General features: G+C 36.6%; 1 protein-coding gene across 2 annotated transcripts in view; it reads left to right on the forward strand.

The window, feature by feature from the left end:
* The first annotated feature begins 1,600 nt into the window (after positions 1-1,600).
* LOC140153196 (zinc finger FYVE domain-containing protein 21-like) overlaps positions 1,601-22,280 on the forward strand; it is a 42,654-nt gene continuing 21,974 nt past the window's right edge. For both annotated transcript variants that reach the window (XM_072175879.1, XM_072175880.1), the window contains exons 1-2: positions 1,601-1,815; positions 19,862-19,912. In XM_072175879.1, coding sequence (XP_072031980.1) covers positions 1,696-1,815; positions 19,862-19,912 — 171 coding nt within the window. In that variant the 5' untranslated portion in view covers positions 1,601-1,695. The remainder of the gene's footprint in view (positions 1,816-19,861; positions 19,913-22,280) is intronic.

Genomic DNA, 22,280 nt, shown 5'->3' on the forward strand with positions numbered 1-22,280 from the left:
TGGGAAAACAGTACGGAAACGCTTTAATATGCAAACTTTCCTGTTCGAGCTTGCTGTGCTCGCAACATAATCTGAACTATTTCAAGTTTGCAAATTGGGATCCCAAAAATTTGGCATGTTCAGGCTAGGGGGGGGGGGGGGCAAAGGTTTTTGGTGGGCCGAGGGGGGGGAAGCACTTTTGGCTGGCCAAGAGGTGGGGATTGGCCAAGAGGAGGTGAGCAATTTTAGGCAGGTGGTTAGGAAATCCCCTCCCCGGCTCATTATACAGCCCCTCAGGTAAAATGGGTTTTATTTGGCTGTCCAGCTCACATGCTCAACTAATTGATCTTGGTTTTGTAAATCTTTGACATATACTAGTATGCTATCCGACCGTCACAACTACGTTAATTTGAGGTGTAGGCCTAATTGGCTTTAATTTATTGTAATTGCAGCTATCTACTGCTGATCAAGCTGTTGATGAAGTGCTGGAACTTTAATTACTCAGCGTGCACTAAAAGTAATTAGCGCCATCACGAGCATACCCGTTGCCTAATTTAGTGTATCGCTGTTATGTTATGCTGAGTTGCAGCCCTACAGATAGTATATAAATTAGCTACATGCATTTCAACTGGGCTTCAACTTTGTCAATATGCATTATGCTGTTTCCTTGGTTTTTTTCGCCCATTTCAGAGATAGCTAGAGATACTGAGTCTCGGGCCAAAATGTTTGTTGGGAACGACGAGTCACAAATTGGCTGTGTAAATACCTAATGATATTTTAAACAAAAGTAATACAAAATATCAATAACATTAAGAACATACAACTTGAATGCACTACATTTGTAATAGGCCTATTAGTATTATATAATGATAGACAGTCCTGGCTCACAAACAAACAAATATAAAGAAGATTACCGATCAAATCTCCACTTTTTATAATGAGAGGGGAGCGTATCGCGATATACTTATCCTTCACTTTCAAGGGATTTGTGCACCATTTTTTTTAGATACTTTCGCTGGGATCACTTTAAACAAAACGGGCATCCTCTGAAAAGTTTCCGAAATGAGATGCAAAATTGGGTGCAACTGACTGCTTTTCCTGGAATCATTGACCATAAGGGACCGTTCACACTGAACACTTGTTTGGGGGGCCTGGTGCAAAATTTCATCACAAAAATTTTTCGGGGCCCTCCTTTCAGATCTCAAACATTTCAGGGCTCCCCTTTTTGACATGAAAATTATGGGTCAACCCCATTCTCTTGGTCGGGCTGACGTCACAAAGGGGAAATAGCCTTGTAAAACCAGCGTGCACATGTGCAGATCCCCTTTCTCGAGCTGGTTGCTATGCGCGCGCTTGTGCAAAGGGGACGAAGGGGACAATGTTCCCGGATGTCCGACCGAGTGAATAGAAAATCATTATTATAAACTCAATTTTCCCAGGAAAATTTGTGGGTTTTTTTCAAAGCCCCCTTAGGAGGGTCAAAACTTTTAAGGGCCCCCTTTTTACATAAGCCCCCAACAAGTGTTTGTGAACGGTCCCCAATAATAAATTATTGAGATGGATTTTGGGATTAGATTTTTGCGAATGTGGTTGAGCTCATGAAAACAGAACAGGCAACACTGTCAATAATAAAAAATGGTGGACCACTTTCGGAAGTTCACAAACACGTACGAATCGCAAAACGGATAGGGAGGTTTTGTCGTGATTTAGTAAAATATGGCGAATTCAGGAAAGAAATTGGTGAGAAGCAAGAGTGGACTACGTATGGTTAGTGTGGAGGATAAGGATACGAGCCCTTTTCAACTTGAGGAGCCTCCCTGGATCCCTGACAATCAAGTGAGTACGAACTATTAGTCGATGCTTATTTATCCATCATTTCAACATGTTCCATGCCATGGTTCAATGACAATCAATGTACGGTACATGTATTTCATGATTTCATAACACAAACCCAGAATCTTCAGAATGCTTATAAATCGCCTGTGGTAAACATGCAGTATGTCATGCGTGCAGCTAGTCCTGCCAGCAAGACTTCAGTCTTTATCATTTAACTTTTAATCATTAATGAAATCAACGGACCTGAGTCCTGATCTAGGTATGACGAGTTACAGTTACAGTTACTGGAACCGAATACAGGACACTTCGCCCACAATGCACTTCGCCTACACGCAATTTCGCCTACACGCCATTTCGCCTCGTGCCATCTAGCCCCTAATTAGCTATAGCGGCAATGCAACACAATGGCATTGTGGATGTATACTATCTATGCGCACAGGATGTGTGTGTATTCAGACTGTACTATCAATGATGTATTCATTAAATCGCCCCCATTGAACGGACGAGAATAGGCCTAGTGACCACGTCCTGGTGTAGTCTTGAGAATAGCGATATAGGTCACATGATTGTTTTTAATGATCGTGCTGTGGTGATTTGAAGTTGAGAAGTATAGTTGTATTTCCCCCTCACCTAATTTAGCTAAAGCGGCAATTAGAATAGTAGCTCAGTATTGCGTTTCCGCAAAGTGCATCAAAATTTAATAGGCCTACGTTTTTATGTTTCCAACGGTACCGTTTTTAGTCTTTTGGACTTTTGCATGTTTTCTAATTCTTTATTGGGTAATTTGTAATATTCGTCTTTTATATTTCGTAATGGTTTTTTTAGTGTTTGGCTTTGTTGTTGTTCTCGGTTCTTGCTATAATTTGTTATGTTGTTTAATGTTTATTTGTTTTGGATTTATTAAAGCTTTGTCTGAGTGGATTTTTGGTTATATTTTCAATTTAGTTTTTTCCTTTAATTAGTGTACTGTTGTTTATGCTTTTCTTTGTTTGGTAAATTAATTTCTTTGTTTGGGATAGACCTATGGCTTTTTGCTTGTTTTTGTTACGTTTCTAGTTCTATTTTGTCTCGGTTTGGGTTAGTTATCCTTTTCTTTATTTTGTAGGCCTACTGTTTTGTAGCCTACTATACTAATTTGGTACGATCGTATTGTTTTTTGTATATTATGCGTTTTTGTTTGTTTTATTTTGTCTGTATGTCTGTCTGTATTTTGTACTGTTTCCTTTTGATTTTGTTTATTTGGTATTGTTTTCTGACATGTTTGGGGGTTGGGCATTTTTGTTGTCCTATTTTTGTTTTCCATTATGTTTTTCTTTAATTTTTTTTTTTTTTGCGTATATGCTTTTCTTTGGTCTTGCTTTCTTTTGGATTTAGGCCTTTTTGTTCTATTTTTATGTTTGTTTTTCTACTTTTTGTTATGTGTTATGTTATTGTTTATTCTTATTATTATATAACCACTTTTGGATGGATTTCCATGGTTCCTGGTGGGTTGTTGTTGGCATCTGAGTCTGACTCGCTGTAGGCCCTATCTGATCGGTTTGGTTTGGGTCCAAGTTGGTCTTTTATAATTTTCCTTTAGCTCCCGATAATAATATGATCGGCGAGCTAATACACAGATTGTAGGCGCTGGAATGAAATAGCAATTTTCTTCGTTTTACCTCATTTGTTTGTCTCGAAATTAAAAGGGGATAATGCGATCAGTAGGCCTACGAGCTATCAGTGAAAAATAACATTTAAATAGGAAGCTATTTTTTATGCAAATCACACATTATTAAAGGACCACTTCGTATGAAACGGGGAGGTTTTGTGTAAGAATATAATGTAACAACAAAGTAATTATATATAAATATAACATATTATTGTCTTTCTGTGTGCCCACGGACAAACAAAGTATTTAAACGAATTTAAAAATGTGACCGTACAGCACGAATGAGCCGTAAATGTCCTCAATTGTATTCTGAGTTACAGTGTAAAATGGGCATGAAGGTCGTATTCATAGGTACCTCAATTTGGTGCTACGTGTACTTCATTTAATGAGATACACGTAGCACCAAATTGAAATACCTATGAATATGACCTTCATGCCCATTTTACACTGTAACTCAGAATACAATCGAGACATTTATGGCTCATTCAGTGCTATACGGTCACAAATATGTATAATATTGTACTATAGTCATATATTATAATGTAAGAGATGCTTTTATATTTGTGTTGTGTATGTTATTTTTTATTCTTTCTATCTTTTTTTTTTTTCAAGTTATTTGTCTTTTGTCCTGTTTAATATGCAAAATGAATAAAAAAAAATTTAAAAAAGGACTACTTCATATAACTTCCAAATCTGGGAGTTTGATAAACCTAGATTTGAAAGACACGTAGGCCTATGTCATGTGCACTTTATTCATGCATATCGTATAATTTATACGGGTGTTGAAACTTTGCTTTATAAAACAAACTGATAATGATGATTTATATGTTTAAGCTAGTACTCTATGTCGTACTCAATGCTATTTGATAGTCCGACGAGTAGGACCTTTTTTTTCTTTATAGTTACCAAACTCAGACTATGATCAGTACTAGTATCTCACATGGCGTAAGAAATACCATGAAGGCGAATCGCGAAAGTTCCTTTTTGAATGGGGCGGTTATAGTGGACTTTCACAGTTTATCTTTCTTGACTGGCGAGAACTACTCTTTGACCGTTCCTCATCAGGGATTCCCTTTTAACAAAGGAGCACCTGCGCATATGATGTAGCATAAACACCGTCATCATGATCTGACTCGTTATACTTAATTGCTTTGGCTTCAAGTATTTATCATGTATCCTATATAATATATTTATTTGATTCAAATGCAAGTAAGGCTTTAGGTATTAGGTATTTTAGTCTCAGCTCAAACCAAAGTCAGAAAGTTTGAATTATTTATGTATTATGACATGACCATTGACAATACAATAACGTTTCAAAGGGGAAAAAAGAATTAGGCCTAGGCCTCAAGAAAGAAAGAACAGGTTTGAATAAAGAAAAATTAAGGACATAAGGAAAGAACGACTTTGGCCTTATGCCTGAAGGAAGAAACCGGGTTTAACAATTATAGTTTGAACCATGTGATTACCGACGGAGTGCAAAACAAACATTGGACGGGAAAGAGAAAAAATGATTATAATTGGTGTACTGAAATGACATGTGGAGTCCTTCTTTCTTAAATTTCTTGGTGACAAGCTCAAAGTCGAACCTTCCCCTTATTTCTTAAGTTTCTCCTATTAATTTAGTGTGCGAAACTGAGCTGTCAAGAGCCGGGCCAAGAGATAAAGCCATATAGTGTAGGCCTTGATCGTTTTACATAATACGTTTCAACCCTGATCATACTGATTTTTTGGCATTGTAATGTTTAAACATATCCACTGAGTATACATCAAATTCATTCTGTTTGTAAGACATCGGAGCTACCCTGGGAAAAAATTTCAAATAAATGGAAACATTTTGTGTAATAAATGTGTTTATTGATATACGGGCTGTGATTTAATTTGAAACTTCACGTAACTCGTTATTTTCCCCAGATTTGGAAGATGTAGGTTGTTTGGCTTTATATACCGGTACAGGTATGAATCATTTTAAACTTCATATAACTCGTTATTTTTCCTAGATCCTGTTAACACGCGCACCGCATAGGTCTATCAAATACCATACATGATTTCAATTTAAACTTCATATAAATCATTATTTTGCCTGTTCATGTCTTTGCACTGTCTAGGAATAGGTCTTCCCTATCTAGGCTTATCAAACACCCAGATTTGGAAGCTATAATTACTCGGATGTCGTTTGCATGATCAGGCTGGCCATACACACAATTAACACTTGTCTAAAATAATTCCTTCCTTGTTTCTATTATTATATTATCTTTCTTTCATTTATCATGTGTATACCTTCTTGTATATTATACATATGCACATCCTATTTCTTTACTGATTTCTAACAAACACCACCGTCAAACACCGAGAAAAAAATTATAATTCGGATGTATGCATAAAAGTAACATTTCCCATTTCAGCGCTTGATTCTTGAGATGTGTTAAGTGAAGGGGTGTGTATGGAGTGTTAGGTGGGGTGGGGTGGACGTAAAGAGAACAAATAAACAAACCAAAGTCAATGAGAAAGATTATAGAATTACAGGAGAAAGAAAACAAAACACAGATTCCAGATTCAGTTTTATGCGGCATAAAAGTAACATTTTCCATTTTCAAGCGCTTCATTCTTCGAGGTGTGTTCGTGAAGGGGTGTGGGTGGAGTGTGAGGTGGGTGTGTGTGCGGGAGTGGACGTAGAGAGAACAAATAAACAAACAAAAGTTAATGAGAAAGATTAGAGAATTACAGGAGAAAGAAAACAAAACACAAGTTCAGTTTAATGCGCGCATAAAAGTAACATTTTCCATTTCAGCGCTCAATTCTTCGATAGGGACTATGTGTGCATGTGTTCAATACTGCTCATGAAGGGGTGGGGGTGTGTGTGTGTGGGGGGGGGGGTATGGTTAAAGGTTTAGTATGCCTACATCGTCAAATATCCCATTCCTGCATATGGTCATTTTCACAGTAAAGGGTGTAACTTTTGATTTTTAGGGTCAAAATTTCAAACCACTTAAATATGTTTCTGTTTACTGTAATCATGCATAGAAGCAACTTAAATTCCAGTAAAATAATGTTTCAAGGCTTAAACCTTTTGATTTCTGAAAAAAAAAATTGACATTTCCATAACATTTTGGTTAAAATCTAAGAAAAAATGTATTTTACATAAGCTCAGAAAATTATTACATGAAAGCTGGAATACATGTGAAATCCCATTCCAAAGTAAGTCAACAGATATAAGTTAAATTTTATACCATGTTTTGCTATGTTTGTAATTGCAATTTTGAAAATTTGTAACATCAAGGGTCATTTGCAATGGAAATTTCCCAACCTTAAACATATTTTTTAAGTTTTAATTGGGTTCCTAAAATAATTTAAATGTCTAACTTCATGTACAAATACTACTTGATGAAAGGAACCTCCCAGCCAAGTTTCACAGAAATTGGAGTTATTTTTTAGAATTGGCAATTCAAGCGATTTGTGTTTCGGAGGCTTCAGTTAACAACACAGGTGATCATAAAAGTAAAATATTTGGCTAACTACTACAAGTTGACATGAAAAAATAGGTAAAAATATCACAATTACCAATTTTCATGCTTTGCTTCTAAGTATTGAATTTCAGTTGTGACAAAAATTAAATTATCACAGCAAGTCATTTTTTTTTTGTTTGAGGCTTCATGTTAACAATGGTTAAACATGGCAGAAGTAGTTTTTTGAAAACAACACTGTTGGGATCATCTAAGCTGTTATTTTCTTGTGTGTATTGAATCAATGATTCTATCGGCAGATATTGTAGATTTATAACATGGTAATTTTTTCACCCATTTGTTAAGTGTGGTGTTATTTGCATGTGAAGCCTCCGAAACGGGCTTTCTTGGATATCAGTATATTTTTCAAGCATTAACCATAATATCAATTTTTTTTTAAATTTATGACATTCTGCACATATCATGCAACAATTACAATGCAGATATCAATATGGAACATACCAATTTAGATATGCATAGATGATAATTAAGCTTACTGTTGTTTCGGAGGCTTCATTTGTTTCGGAGGCTTCAATTGTTAGCGGAAAGTTTGTATTGGGTCCCATTTTCAAACGGTGATATATATCTCCATGATTTAAAAACAAGTGACTTGAGGATCTACTTTGCTACATTTTGATAAATAGATTGGATGAGCTCTTTTATTTATATTTGCCCAAGCTTGCTGAACAGTTTGTTTGGAGGCTTCAAAAAGTTAACGGAAAACGGCTCTTTGAAGTCAAGATTTTATAAAAAATTGTAAAGCTTGCAAATCAACTAATTTTTGTTACCCATTTCAAGTTAAGATATCAACTGTTATGAATCAAGAAGAAGTGAAGAAATAACCAAGAATTATGAACCAAAGCTATACCCACAAAGTTTGTTAACAATTGTTAACGTAAAATGAATCCTCCGAAACGACTAATATCGAAGTCCGGTTCTCAAAAATACAGTGCTGTTCACAATTAAATCTAATGTGGCAGTGTTTACTGAACATATGACCATACTTTCAGGATAAGAAAAATTATCCATGAACTAACTGAAGAAAACACAGGGTTTTACAAAAATGGTACTGTTTTTTACAGTTTTTCAAAATGGCAATATTAGGTACATTTAAGCCTGCTAAAACTGAGCATAGTAACTCCGAAGATGATTATGCTACCCAAGGTAGCTGCTAACTAGATGACTTATGTGGCCAAAAATTATGGAATTCTGTGGCTTTATTAGAAAACTACGGATCAAAATGTTAAAAATCCAAAGTTACACCCTTTACCGTAAAAATGACCATATACGTGCATGATGATACGTACATTCCAACCCGTGCTGCACTCCAAGAGTAGGCCTACAAATGTCGGAAACCCCGTTCTTCTATATAGGCCTACAGAATTTCAGCTTCAGTTTCCTCTGGTCTTTAAGTGAAACTAGTAGGAGACCCGGGTCCCCGGCCGTATATATTTAATATTATTATTTGCGGTCATAAGGTATTTCGTGGGCACAATTGTGCGATAACTAGGAGTAGGATAAAAAAAAGAGGCCTTTTCGGGGCAGTTGCTAACAAATGAGAAATGAGGCCTTTAGAGGAAGACCCCCAAAAAAAAAAAAAGAGTTCTTTCTGGGCCATATTATAAAATTTAGGACTTTTCCTACAAAATGGTCTTGGGAGCTGGCCTTTTGCATGAAAACAAGAAGAAAATGATGGGTCTTTGGATGTGTAGGCCTATTAGGTAGCGCGTTACTAATAATATTTGACAAAGAATAACCCCAAATTAAAATTTTACCGAAATCGTATTTAGTATTAACCAGTTTTGCAAACATTTGACACTTTTTCTTCTTCGCAAGCCTCCAATAGGCCTACGTCGCAAGCACAAAACATATAATATTCTTGGGGTCTTAATAGCTTTTCAAACTGAGAGCATACTTGACCCGGGACTTGTCAAGCAATCGATCGTACATCAGTGTGTAAGGCATGCCGCATGCGCCGCGCGTGGGGCCCGGACTTGTCAAGGAAGGTATGTCGGTGTATTCTGGCATTTTTGCGTGCTCAGAATCACAGTACCATGCATTGATTGAACATAATCACATCCGGCGTTTTCGTGTAAGTGGTAGCTAATATCCGCCGCTAACACGCGGTGCAAAAATGGGGCATACGTCACTGCACAGCACCCCACAAAATATCTCAAAGCTGCATGCTGCTGGCGTTTATTTTGGTAGTTGTGCGCATTTGTCTTTGAAAAATTTGCCAAATATTTTTTCCCTTAATTGTTTCATTAGGCTATGTCAAAGAAGATCTCTGATTTAATATCTTTTATAGGACTGCAAGTTTTAAAGGTTTTGAACATCTCAAACTTTATTTTAACTGAGTTTGAGTCGGTAAAATGAATGATTCGGTTAATTAAATAAAAATACACAAAACTGGCAAGCGCTTTTTTTTGCCATATTATATAAATTATTAGGCCATACTGGCCATAATTAATTTAACACTAAAAAGTATGAACTTATATGAAGTAAGTAAACATAATTTGTAAAAAAATAACACATTTCAAATATATAATAGGGGCCTAATTGTTCAATCATGAAAACATACTTGTAAAAATAAAATACCCCAAGTAAAATACATAAGGATTTAACATAAAAATACATTTATAAGGCCTAAATTTGGACATATTAAATTAATTATTGTTAAGTGAAAATATAAGCTAATAATAAGTGATGCAGATGATGGGAAACTTGGAATCAACTTTCATTTAATACCCTTATGATTTTGCCATAATTCAATGGCTTTCCTTCGCCTTCGTGTGCATGGTCCGGACTTACAAGCACAAAACATGTTTTAACACGGCCCGCAATTACAAATTTTTTGTTGCGCACACTACCGTCCTCCAAGGCTGGCAAGTAAAGACTTCCGCGAGATCGCCGGGTATGACATGGGTAAATCAATGGCACTGTGACCGTATAGCACGCAACGTATCCAGTATATTCAATTTCCGGGCCATTCCGTGGTTTGGCTGGCGGTGTGCAGGCACGCAGGGGACTTGTCAAGCAATCGTCGGCTGCAAATACCATGATGTAAAAAGGCGAAAACGCATAGCACATCAGGCCCTCCCTCGCGGTTTGTTTTAAATTTGTCTCGGAGAAAATGGCCAAAATTTATTTTAAACACTTTATCACGTTATTAAAAGCAGGCTGAAAGTTTTAACAATCAATGGTATCTGGGAAAATATTAAGAAAATTAAGACTGCCATATTTTTCTTTATAATTATCTTCATAAAAAATTATCTTCATAAAAATTCACGTTTAACACTTTAACACGAAGTTATCAAATTATAAAAAATGCATGTTGAAAAAATGCATACACATATTAAAATATTTAAAAAATATTGTTATAACCACATCAGCACGGTGTGTTAAAAACCGAACACAATCTACACTTTCGATCTGAGCTGAGTTAATAATAGTCTGACGTTTTATAGTGTAACGGGACCGAGCTTGCCCCTAATACTTTTGTAAACGACTGATGGAGAAGACTAGCCTTCTAGAACATACAAGTGGTAGCGTAGTATCAAAGATTAGAATTCTCCCCAAGACATGTTGAATCAGTGATGCATGAAAGGAGAAGTAACAGGTAAAAATGAGACTTGACAATTCTGTTTTATATTTGCTTCTTTTGTTATATCTTGTATTGTTATTTTGCTTTCATATTTGTATTATCACATCACAATTCATAAATACAAGTAAACATTGTACACAATCTCTGTTGATGATCATGACGATATTTCCTTATTTCTCTCTTTTGTATATGTATGAAGATTTCATAAATCATTCCAAAGTCTAAAAAAATTGAAAAATCTAAAAAAAAAAAAAAATCTGACAAATCCCAGAAATTGAGGAGGAGGGGCGAGAACCAAAATATTAATTTTACACGGCCTTAACTATACCAGTTTGTTTGGTGAATGTTAATAAAATATTGATTGATTGATTGATAATTAACTGGTTGTGTAGGAGACTAGCAGGAGAGTCACATTTTTCTGTCCTCTGCTGTCCTCCGAGTGTCATGGTCCTGGTGGACTATTGTCCGAGAAAAGAGATAGAGAAGCGACACTCTGTACAAACTGCCTATACCATGCTATACAGCAGTTGAAGACATGCAATTATAGCGTAAATGCATGACCAAGTCTTACTACTGAGCGTGTAATGAGAAGATACCATATAGAGTCCTACATAGAGATCTGAGGAAGAGACGGTCCGAATTGACCTAGTGACCTATAATTTATTAGAGAATCACATTTTTAGAGTATAAGTCCGCCCACCGCTGTCAATCATTCTAATGAACAAATGAAACAAGCTCTGGCATTCTGGCAATGGCGTAATCCTAATTATAAATGAGAAAATCACATTGTACATGTAACTGTCTGCTGTACTTCATGTCTTCCAACAAGTGCCGGAGTGTCGCGGCCCTGCTATTGTCCACCAAGCAATCTGATTAATTTGCGTCGTGCACAGCCTTTATATACTTTCCTGAGCAGCGTTCATGGAACCTTTAGCGGCTGCGTTCAAAGCGTAAGCTCCGTTACTATGGATATCGCGCAGTCACTCCGCGTCAGGCGCTCAATTTCGAACAGATTTTGAACATGGCGAAATTTAATAACTAGAACTGCTAGTGTTTTTAAATCAGGAATCAAACTGATGACCCTTTTGACCATGTAAAACATAAAAATACTCAAAAATATCTTAAAATTCTACATCCTTAAACAATATTACCTCTTAAATAATCCAAAGTTTGATCAACAAAAGTCGTTTTTAAGGAAATTTACAATTTTAGGAAAAACTTGTTTACGTTCAGGCGATTGCTGGCGGGAATTTCAAAATGACAAATCTAAAATTCTTTGAAACAACACATGAAAAACCTGAATTTTGTCCTCAATATTTACTCGTGAGCGGTATGTAATACCTTATTTTGTTCCTGACAAAATTATTTACACAATATTATAAGATCTCTGTACAACTTCTAGCAGAATAGTGAAATTTTGAAGCCAAATTCGCACGTACAACATGACAAATTTCTCTGCCGTATTTTCAACCCACGGCAAAAACTGACGATCGACAGGTAAACAAATCCAAATATTTACAAAAATATACCTTGTGCAGAGCCATGCAATCATTTTTAAATGTATAATAACTATCAAAAACTACCACGAACACGTGAGCATTGTGACTTTTCTCTAAATATGAATTTGACAAGAGCTAAATTTTCGTATTTCTGCAATGGACAAACACAAGGGAGGTAAGCTTAAAAACAGGCCAAAAATCTGAAATCGCATTTTGGCTCTCCGTTTCAATAGTGCATGGTTCATCAGATCATCATTCACAGGCTGATGTATATTTCAATTCGGAATTGGTCTGGCTTTTACAGTACAGTGCCAGGTTTTAGTGAGTCAAAACACGAAATAAAATGTAAAAAACCGCTAAGTAGGACCAAGGCCTGTTATATCATGTAGGCCTCCGGGGTAGACCTATTATTCATTATAAATATTATGCTGCGTATAGCCTATTGCAATGGGTTTTTTTTAAATTATAAAGCAACAACAAAAAAGGCAAATCATGCATGATATACAAATGATTGATCTTCCTTCCATTCTTTCTTTCTTTTTATTTCTTCCTTTCCTTCCCTTTCTTTCTTTCCTTCCTTTCTATTCATAGACACTCAAATCACCACCATCGGCCTGAAAAAGCTGTTCAAATAAGTTTGGCTAAAACTTCACCATTTTGGCCGCCATTTTGAATTTTGGAACATAAGGAAGCCATTTTGGATTTCGTAAACTGTCTAAATGATTTTCTCATGTCCATAAACATATATTTAGACACCAAAATCACCACCATTGGCCTTAGAATACATTTTTAGTAATTTTGACCCCCATATTGTAGGGGCACCCCCCGAAAAAGCAATTTGGACACATTTTTAATTAAAGTGGACTACGGGAGCGTGTTCTACGCAAAATTTCAGTCTTGAAACCGTATCAAATATAAAGTGAACACTATTTCCCTTCCGCAATCGCCATTGCAATGCACTGCATTGCATAGAGGCGAGATGGCACGTAAGCGAAGTGGCGTATAAGCGAGATGCCGTGTAGGCGAAGTCGTGGGGGCGAGGTGTCCTGTTTCCACTGGAACTAGCGTGCAGCAGGCTTATTATAAAAGTGTGCCTTCTTACACTCATTTTCGTAGAAGAACGGCACTGTCGGCAGTCCCCTCGCATGCTCGGCCTCGGATTCATTGATGCGAAGCCGAACGCCTTGTTGTAACTTGTTATTGCTTGGCCCGGGTTGAGAGGTTGGTACATGGGTACAACCGTATGGATGACCAGGAAAGTGCCATAGTGGCACTTTCCTGGGATGACGGACAGATGTGGTCTACATGTAATTCTGCATAAAACCGGGCAACGTTATTTCTATACAGTGTTCGAAATAACCACTCAGGGGTAGCGCTATGTCGCTTTTTGGGGTCCCGGACCCACGAAAATAGAGTTCGGACCCCCTGTTTTCAATTTTCTGCAAGTTCAGGGGTCCCTGCAGACCCCCGGTTTTTCAATCTAGCGCTATTGCCCTTATCCTCTTGTCCTCTTGTCCAAAAATCACTGGGGACAACCAAATTGAGCTATGTACGTATCCCCTGGAAAACCAACTATATTTTACCTCCAAAAATATGACACACTTTGGGGAAAACCAAATTGTTTTGAGGACAAGCAGAATTTATGCTTTAGTTGTCCTCGGGACAACCTCTATATTTTCCTTATTTCGGACACTGTTTCTATAGATCTGCTGCGCATTCAAATTGCATTGTATTGCATCGTAATTTCATTTGTGTCCATGCTAATTATGTTTACACAACATGAACTCACATGTTTTCAAGCAAATTCGCCGATAAAAGGTGATCAATTTAAGCGATCGGAATGTTACAAAAGTACAGATCGCATTCAGCTTACTTCATATGAGATGATCTTTGGAAAAATACGGCATAATTTGTCAGTGCTTGCAGAATGCCATGCAGTAAAATACTAAAACGTTGCAGCAATTCATGATTGACAACTAAAATAGTAAAAATCGGTGTGTCGTTCGTATCCTCCGCTGTCAATTTCTTATCCACTCACTAGTCCTCACAAAAGCTTTGTGTTGATTACCGTACGTAATGTGTGGAGGCAAATTGCAATAAGTACAATGAAATAATGAGTAGGGCGGGTTTCTTCTTAGCCTTACGTAACAGGGGCCTATTGTTCTCCAAAAAAACCCAGAAGCTTGTTGTCTGGCGCTCTAGCTGAACAGCAAGATAATGTAAGATAGTAAATGTAAACCTGTATTTTAGCTAGAGTATCTCGAGCTAATGACGGAGCTCGGAGCACTTTGGCGACATAATGTTAATGAGTGACGTACTCGGATTCGGAACTGAGATTTTTATATTCACTGGAAACCTCTGGCTGCATAATGTTTTAGTTCCAGTAACTGTAACCATATCTACTCTTATGTCCGTAGATGTCATTATGTTTATGATAAAGACTGAAGTCTTGCTGGCAAGACTACATAATGTTTATACAAAAATTTCTTGCAGATTAATTAGTTTAGCAAAGATATCGTGAAATTTGAATTTCGTTCTGGTATACCAGAGCGAAATTACAACACATTATCTATGACTGTGAGCAGTGTAATACACATATTAATCAAGCATTACTCGTAAACGCAAAATCGGAATCAACTTAAATTTGGGGAATACGCTTTTTTCATGGATATCTACTGAAAAATGTGGTACAATTACCGAATAGGGTGCAACTTGCTAGACTTGAGTCAAGTCCTTGTTTACGGAGTTTAGGGTTAGGGTTTAGGGTTACTTGAGTCAAGTCCTTGTTTACGGAGTTTAGGGTTGGGGTAGGGCAGTCTTGTAATAAGACTGCCCTACCCCAAGGCACCCTATTCGGCAATCACAAAAAAACAATATTCCCTACTGGTATACTTTAACACATGCCTCATCTGTAGGATCCTCATCCGTAGGATCCGCCACCCCTGACTTAACATCCTTGCGCACATCGTTTATTGAACATCGTTACTGCGCATTGCAAGTCGGCGTGACGTCAAATGACGAGTTCTCAGGTGTACTCGCAAAGGGTTATGGGATTTACCGAAAAGGTCAATTTCTAAGGAAATTTTCCCGGAAATTTTACAAAGTTCAGGATAAAGGAAGTAAAGTTTATGGTGTTGCAAATGAAATATAATAGTTTGCAGATCTTTGAAAGGGAAAACAAATATGAAAAGTGGTATTTTATAAGCTTAAAACATGTCTTTGGGACAAGTTTGACAAAGCAAAAATGATGAATAGAAGGTTGCCAAATTCGGAACCATTGGCGTAAAATACATTCATAGCTATTCATTGAAGTTTGAAAAATCGATAAATTTAGCGATGATATTGAATGACCAATAAATCGATATTAATTATTACCAACATCGACGGTCCTTACAATGGCCTCCAGCCTAGAATGTGAAGCGAACGGTGAGCAAATTCTTGGCTAGACTTCTTGAGCAACCCCAAACCTGCGTGCCTGAGAGAAACCATTTTTCATATTTTGGTGGCACCAATGCCAGGCACCAATGTCTTTTGATTTTTAAAATAAAATTTAATTGAAAATTGGTTTTTAATTTTTGAAACAAGTTGAGACTAACTTTTGAGCTACGGTGACCTGAACAGTACCACCCTCTGCCCTTATTTTCAGCTTGCACGAAAGCTTCCTTGTCCGCACACAGATTTATAAAATAGTTTGGGAGCCAAATCGGTCCAACTGTCGTTTTTCTTTTCTGTTTGGGAGCTCTATTGTTCAGAAAGCAAACGCATAAGGGATTAAGTGAGATGGTGTGTAATTTGACTTTATTATTACGTTTGGGGCATCATGCTTCTCATTTCAAGAGGTAATTTAGGTGCTGTCAATCACACTTATGTCTGTCAATAAAGGTTGGATGAGTCTGAAATTATATGCAACACTGGTGCTTCAAGTGGGCAATCTTACTCATGTCTCTCATTTAGCTAGGCAGGATAGGCCTACATCAGGTCCAAACGCAAATTTGATGTCATTCTGGTCTATATTAATGTGACATTTAAAAAAAGGACCCCTGCCCCTTCTCCTCTCGGTTTCTTCTCTTTCTAGTATGTCTGTCTCTCCCCCTCCCCAACTCTCACCTGTGTCATCTTTTGAATTATGTGGATATCTGAATTATATTGGATGTTGTATTTCCTTTACCCTTCTTCCCCTCTCACTGTTTTAGCAGTAGGCCTATGATCAACGTGGAAAAATTAAAGAAAGGTATTTTTTCCCTAAAGTTCTATAAATATATCATTTCTTATTTAAGACCCTGCAAGGGCATATTCCCCCTTAAACCTTTTGGTTTATAATAAAAAATTTGACTATAAATTCCATAACATTTTGGTTAAAATCTAAGAAAAAATGTATTTTACATAAGCTCAGACAATTATGAAATGAAAGCTGGAATACATGTGAAATTCCATTCCAAAGTCAACAGATATTTGTTAAATTTTATACCATGTTTTGTTTTGCTATGTTTGAAATTTGCAGTTTTGAAAATCTTTAACATCAAGTGACATATTACAATGGAAATTTCCCAACCTTAAACATATTTTTTAAGTTTTAATTGGGGTTCCTAAAATAATTTGAATGTCTAACTTCATGTACAAATACTACTTGATAAAAGGAACCTCCCAGCCAAGTTTCATAGAAATTGGAGTTATTTTTTAGAATTGGCAATTCAAGCGATTTGTGTTTCGGAGGCTTCAGTTAACAACACAAGTGATCATAAAGGTAAAATATTTGGCTAACTACTACTAACTACTACTGACATGAAAAAATAGGTAAAAAATATAACAATTACCAATTTTCATGCTTTGCTTCTAAGTATTGAATTTCAGTTATGACAAAAAGTAAATTATCACAGCAAGTCATGATTTTTTGTTTCGGAGGCTTCTTGTTAACAGTGGTGAAACATTGCAGAAGTAGTTTTTTTAAAAAGAACACTGTTGGTATCATCTAGCTGTTATTTTCTTGTGTGGATTGAATCAATAATTCTATGCGGCAGATATTGTAGATTTATCACACTTAAATTCTTTCACCCATTTGTTAAGTATGGTGTTAACTTGCATGTGAAGCCTCTGAAACAGGCTTTCTTGGGTATCAGTATATTTTTCATGTACATTAACTATAATATCAACACTTTTTTAAATTTATGACATTCTGCACATATCAAGTAACAGTTACAATGCAGATCAGTATGAAACACACCAATTTAGATTATCTTATTGTTGTTTCGGAGACTTCATTTATTTCGGAGGCTTCCAGTGTTAACGGAAAGTTTGTATTGGGTCCCATTTTCAAACGGTGATGTATATCTCCACTGTTTAAAAACAAGTGACTTAAGGATCTACTTTGCTACATTTTGATAAATAGATTGGATGAGCTCTTTTATTTATATTTGCACAAGCTAGCTGAACAGTTTGTTTCGGAGGCTTCAAAAGAGTTTTAACGGAAAATCCCCTCTATGAAGTCAAGATTTTATAAAAAAATTTAAAAGCTTGTAAATCCAGGCCATGCATTTTAAGGCGCGCGAGTGCGATCGCGCGCATAGACCCACCTTAAATCACTTTACCGAGTGCGATTTATAGCGCACCTTGTCACCTGAAGGAGGTTCCACAGTTGCAGCCTTCAAATTCATCCCCGTAATATTCTTCACATGCATAAAATATGTAACGAAAATAGTACTGATGACCGTGTTCCTATAACGTAATTAAAAAAAGTCACATGTTTTACTGTCAGGTCGTAGTTCACAAGCAGGTCAACAATGAAAAGGGCAATTTGCGATTCGCTGATAACCACGGTGTTTCCATGCCGTAGGTTTCCAAGTCTAGTGAAAACTGAAGCTCCATTGCGCATGGTACCAACACACATGATTGGCACTTGTTCGCGGCACATTTTGACGACTCTCTAGTGAATTTGAAAGTGGCGATTTGAACTGATTTTTTGAAACTACTCTCCAAATATCTAACTAACAGAGTTTAACGGTGAGTTAAATTGTGCACACACGGTGAATAAATGTAGTTTTTGTACATAAAAATGTTTGGTTAGATGAGATTGGAGGGTGCCTTATGCAAAAAGTGAGTGAAGTGGTACTTTGTGTAAACTGAATTTGGCGACTTTTGCAATGGGTGAATATAGTAAACATGTTTTACGGGCGTGGTTTGCATAGTAATTGTTGGGGGAGGGGCTACGGGGTTTATGATTATGTATGAAATAATAAATAATTTTATGTATTTAAGCAGTGTATTTATGTTTTATTTAGGCCCTTGGTTTTTTTTCTTTTCCTTTTTTCTTTCCTTTTTTTTCCTTTTCTTTCTCTCTTCCCTTTTTTCTCCTTTTCTTTTTTTTCTTTCTTTTCTTTCTTTCTCCTTTCCTGTCTTTCTGTACATTGTAGTCCCACATTCAACACCAATGCTTCTTATCTGAATATCAAGTGCAATAATTCAAATAGCCCACCTAAACTTCTTACCGAGTGCAAATGATAGCACACCTAAAATCCTCACCGAGTGCAATTAACAGCACACCTGTAGCTCGCCTGACTATTTCCAGGAGTGCGATTTGTAGCACACCTGCTGTTTTTTAAAATTCATGCCCTGTAAATCGGCTAATTTTTGTTACCTATTTTAAGTTAAGTAATCAACTGTTATGAATCAAGAAGAAATAACAAAGAATTATGAACCAAAGCTATACCCACAAAGTTTGTTAACAATTGTTAACGGAAAATGAAGCCTCCGAAACGACAAATATCAAAGTCCGGTTCTTAAAAATACAGGGCTGTTCACAATTAAAACTAATGTGGCAGTTTTTACTGAGCATATGACTACACTTTCAGCATAAGAAAAATTATCCATGAACTATAAACTGAAGAAAACACAGGGCTTTACAAAAATATTACTATTTTTTTAGTACATCAAAAAGGCCATAAATGGACATTTTAGCCTGCCAAAATTGAACACAGTAACTCCCAAAGATGATTATGCTACCCAAGGTAGCTACTAACTAAACTGAGCTCAAAAAGAAACTTATAATTTTTTACAACTTGTGAATCACAAGGTCATATCTTAAAATACTGTCAATCAAAATGAACCAAAATTACACACAGGATTACCTTAATACTCTACTCAAAACACATGTCAGTAACCAAGCAGTTGTCCAACTGACACAACAGCAAAATGCACTGTCATGGGACAGCTTCCTGGACTTCCTTCAGTTTCACAGCCCAACATTTGGCACCCAGGACAAAAAATCTGTGAGAATGCACACAAGATCCTTGCACAGATGATAAAACGGTGCTGCTTTCTGCTTTTCATACACTTTTTTCATGAAACAGGGCTGGGCTGTGAATGTGGTCCGGAAATCTGTCCCATGTCAGTGCATTTTGCTGTTGTGTCAGTTGGATAACTGCTTGGTTACTGACATGTGTTAAGAGTAGAGTATTGAAGTAAATCTGTGTGTAATTTTGGTTCAATTTGATGGACAGGATTTCAAGATATGACCTTGTGAAAAGTTATAAGTTTCTTTTTGAGCTCAGTTTAGATGACTTAAATGTGGCCAAAAATTGTGGCATTCTGTAGCTTTATTAGATTATTGTAAAATTTGTTGGTTATAAATTGTCATGTGATGGCACACCCACTTGCAGCTTCAATCCCAGGCCCATTCCAGGAAATGGACATCGGGACAGCTGGACGAGAAGTTTTTGGATTGGTTGACCCTTGCTGGTCATCCTTTTTGTGAAAAACATTTATAATTAATGAACTTTTTATTTGTGTTCTTTTCTTACAGTGTATTTCGTGTCAGAACTGTAATGCCAAGTACGACATAGTCAAACGACGTGTAAGTATAGCTACATGTACATATGTTATATAATCTGTCTCTGGTTTTTTTAAATCGACTTAATTATGCATGTGTGAAAAAAAGAACAGAATAGCAAGAATATGTACAATGCAAACATATTGTACTGTACTGTCTGTATTGTTTAAGTAGATTTTTATGCAGAATCAGTAGCTAACCACCCACATATCCCTCATTTGCCCATCCCACCACTAATTACAACAGAATCTAATATGCATCCAGCTTGCAAAAGCTTCCACAGAAACACCAAATATCTTGGATGTTATAGCATAAGTACCAGTGGAACAATAGTGCCTATTTGCATTAATCCAAAATGGGTGCTTTCTGCTTTGGGGTAAATTTCAGCTCTGGGTCAAATATGTTTTAAAACACCATATCTCTCTTGTTATAAGGATTAAGAAATTGATTGATTTTTAAACATGATTTAGCTTCTGCAATCTGCATCTATATATTTCAGGTTGTCTAACAAGAATCTTTTCAAACCAAATGTACTAGTATTATAAATGTGTCTATGATAATAGTCTATATATCTACCTCGAGTCACCGGCACTAGCTTTGAAGTTCAGCGTGTGCTGCATTGGCTTAGCGTTGTTTCTTGCTTGTACATACGCGCCACTTTGATCACGCGCATAAAAGTATGTGCACGCACCAAGTAACGCTAAGCTAACACAGAACACACTGAACTTCAAAGCTACAATCCAAGGAAAAAAAGGTTGGCACACTTTGCCTGTCTTTTGGTATATCCCTTCCCCCGCTCCCCCAATTCAATGTTGGACCAAGCCATGTTGTCAACAAGTCCGTGAGACCCTCCAACATTGAAAGATGGGGAGTGGGGAAGGGTGTGATATGGGGGAGTCTGTACTTTACATATATTGCATGCATATTTCACTTGCCTCTCCAATTTTGATAGGGCACGCATTTCTATTGTTTAGTGCACGTGTGCCAACTATTTTTTTCCTGGATTGTAGTGCCGGTGACTCGAGGTGGATAGACTACAGATAGAGAGAACATATATGTAGCAAGAATATGTGTTGACAAGTTTACCAAAAGAAGAGCTATAGGCTGTTATAGATCTAGTAACATTCAGTATTTTAATATGTCTGGTGGAGGGTGAGAATTGATTTGTAAGGGAGTAACCTGAAGTTGAGTTCATCAAGTCATTGTACATTACATGTAATACATGTAAGAGGTGTTCTTCAACAATCAAACGACCAAATGATTTGTTGATCAAAATGTTTTTTAAAGTCTCCAATATATTTGAAACCTCATCATGTTTAAAATTGGAATTGTTGTTTTTATTTACTGAGATGACAATTTCCAATCTGCTGCAAATCAACAAGATTCATGTACATTAGATTATATGCCTTGCACAATGTTGACTTTTCTAAGTAGGCCTACATGTTACATGCTATAGTCTCAATACAGATTGTAGATTTCAATTCAGGTTAGGCTAAATCCTTTATATTTTCTACATCATCATAGTCACTGTGTTGTATGTTGGTTTTTTGTGCTTGTCCACCAATTTTTGTGTGCCACTTTATGCATATGAAGGAAGGGACAACAGACTCTAAACTGAAGCTTGCCTCAAATTGTGCCTTGGTGCTCAAGTATTCAACAAAAAAGAAAAAATGTGACTGTTGAATTGACCTGAAAAACTTGGATTATTTGTTTATCTAAACTTTATCCATATATTGCTGTCTTGGTCTTGGACTTCAGCTGCCAAGAGAATGAGTGCACTCATCAGCACAGTGCCTAGTACATGTAGGTTATAGACTTATAGGGCACCCCAAATCTGCCAGGTGATGATATCTGACCAGCAAATTTGCCATCTGGTGAAATTCATTGTCAAATGGCATGTTCATTTTAAACCTGTTTTGAAGAAATAGAGTGAGTGGTTAAGTGGGTGGATGCATGGATAGGTGGGTTGATGGACAGACAAGTGCACGATCAAGTATGTGGTCTGTGGTGAGTGTGCGGTACATATGATGAGCAGAGTTGTAGCTGGCACATTTTGCTGGATAAAAACCAACAAGACTTGAATGATCCTCGCATTATACATTATATGACAGGAAATTGCAGTTCTTGAATCAAGATGACAACTCTAATTTTAAGGAAAATTGTGATGTGTCATGTCAAAAGGAGACACTTTTGGGCACAATCGTAAATGGAGAAATAGCCCAAAATCTGCCCGGTGGTGATTTTTTCACAATTTGGGTTTGTTGTGAATTTGTGATATTATTAACGTTAACAATATTGTCTGATAGTTTCAGACCAGAATATAACTGGCATCTTTTTTTTTTTAAAGCATTTTTCAAGGTAATTCCTACTCTCAACATTGTCAATAATATTT

The sequence above is a fragment of the Amphiura filiformis genome, chromosome 5, assembly GCF_039555335.1.
Source record: "Amphiura filiformis chromosome 5, Afil_fr2py, whole genome shotgun sequence".
NCBI classification, from domain to species: domain Eukaryota; kingdom Metazoa; phylum Echinodermata; class Ophiuroidea; order Amphilepidida; family Amphiuridae; genus Amphiura; species Amphiura filiformis.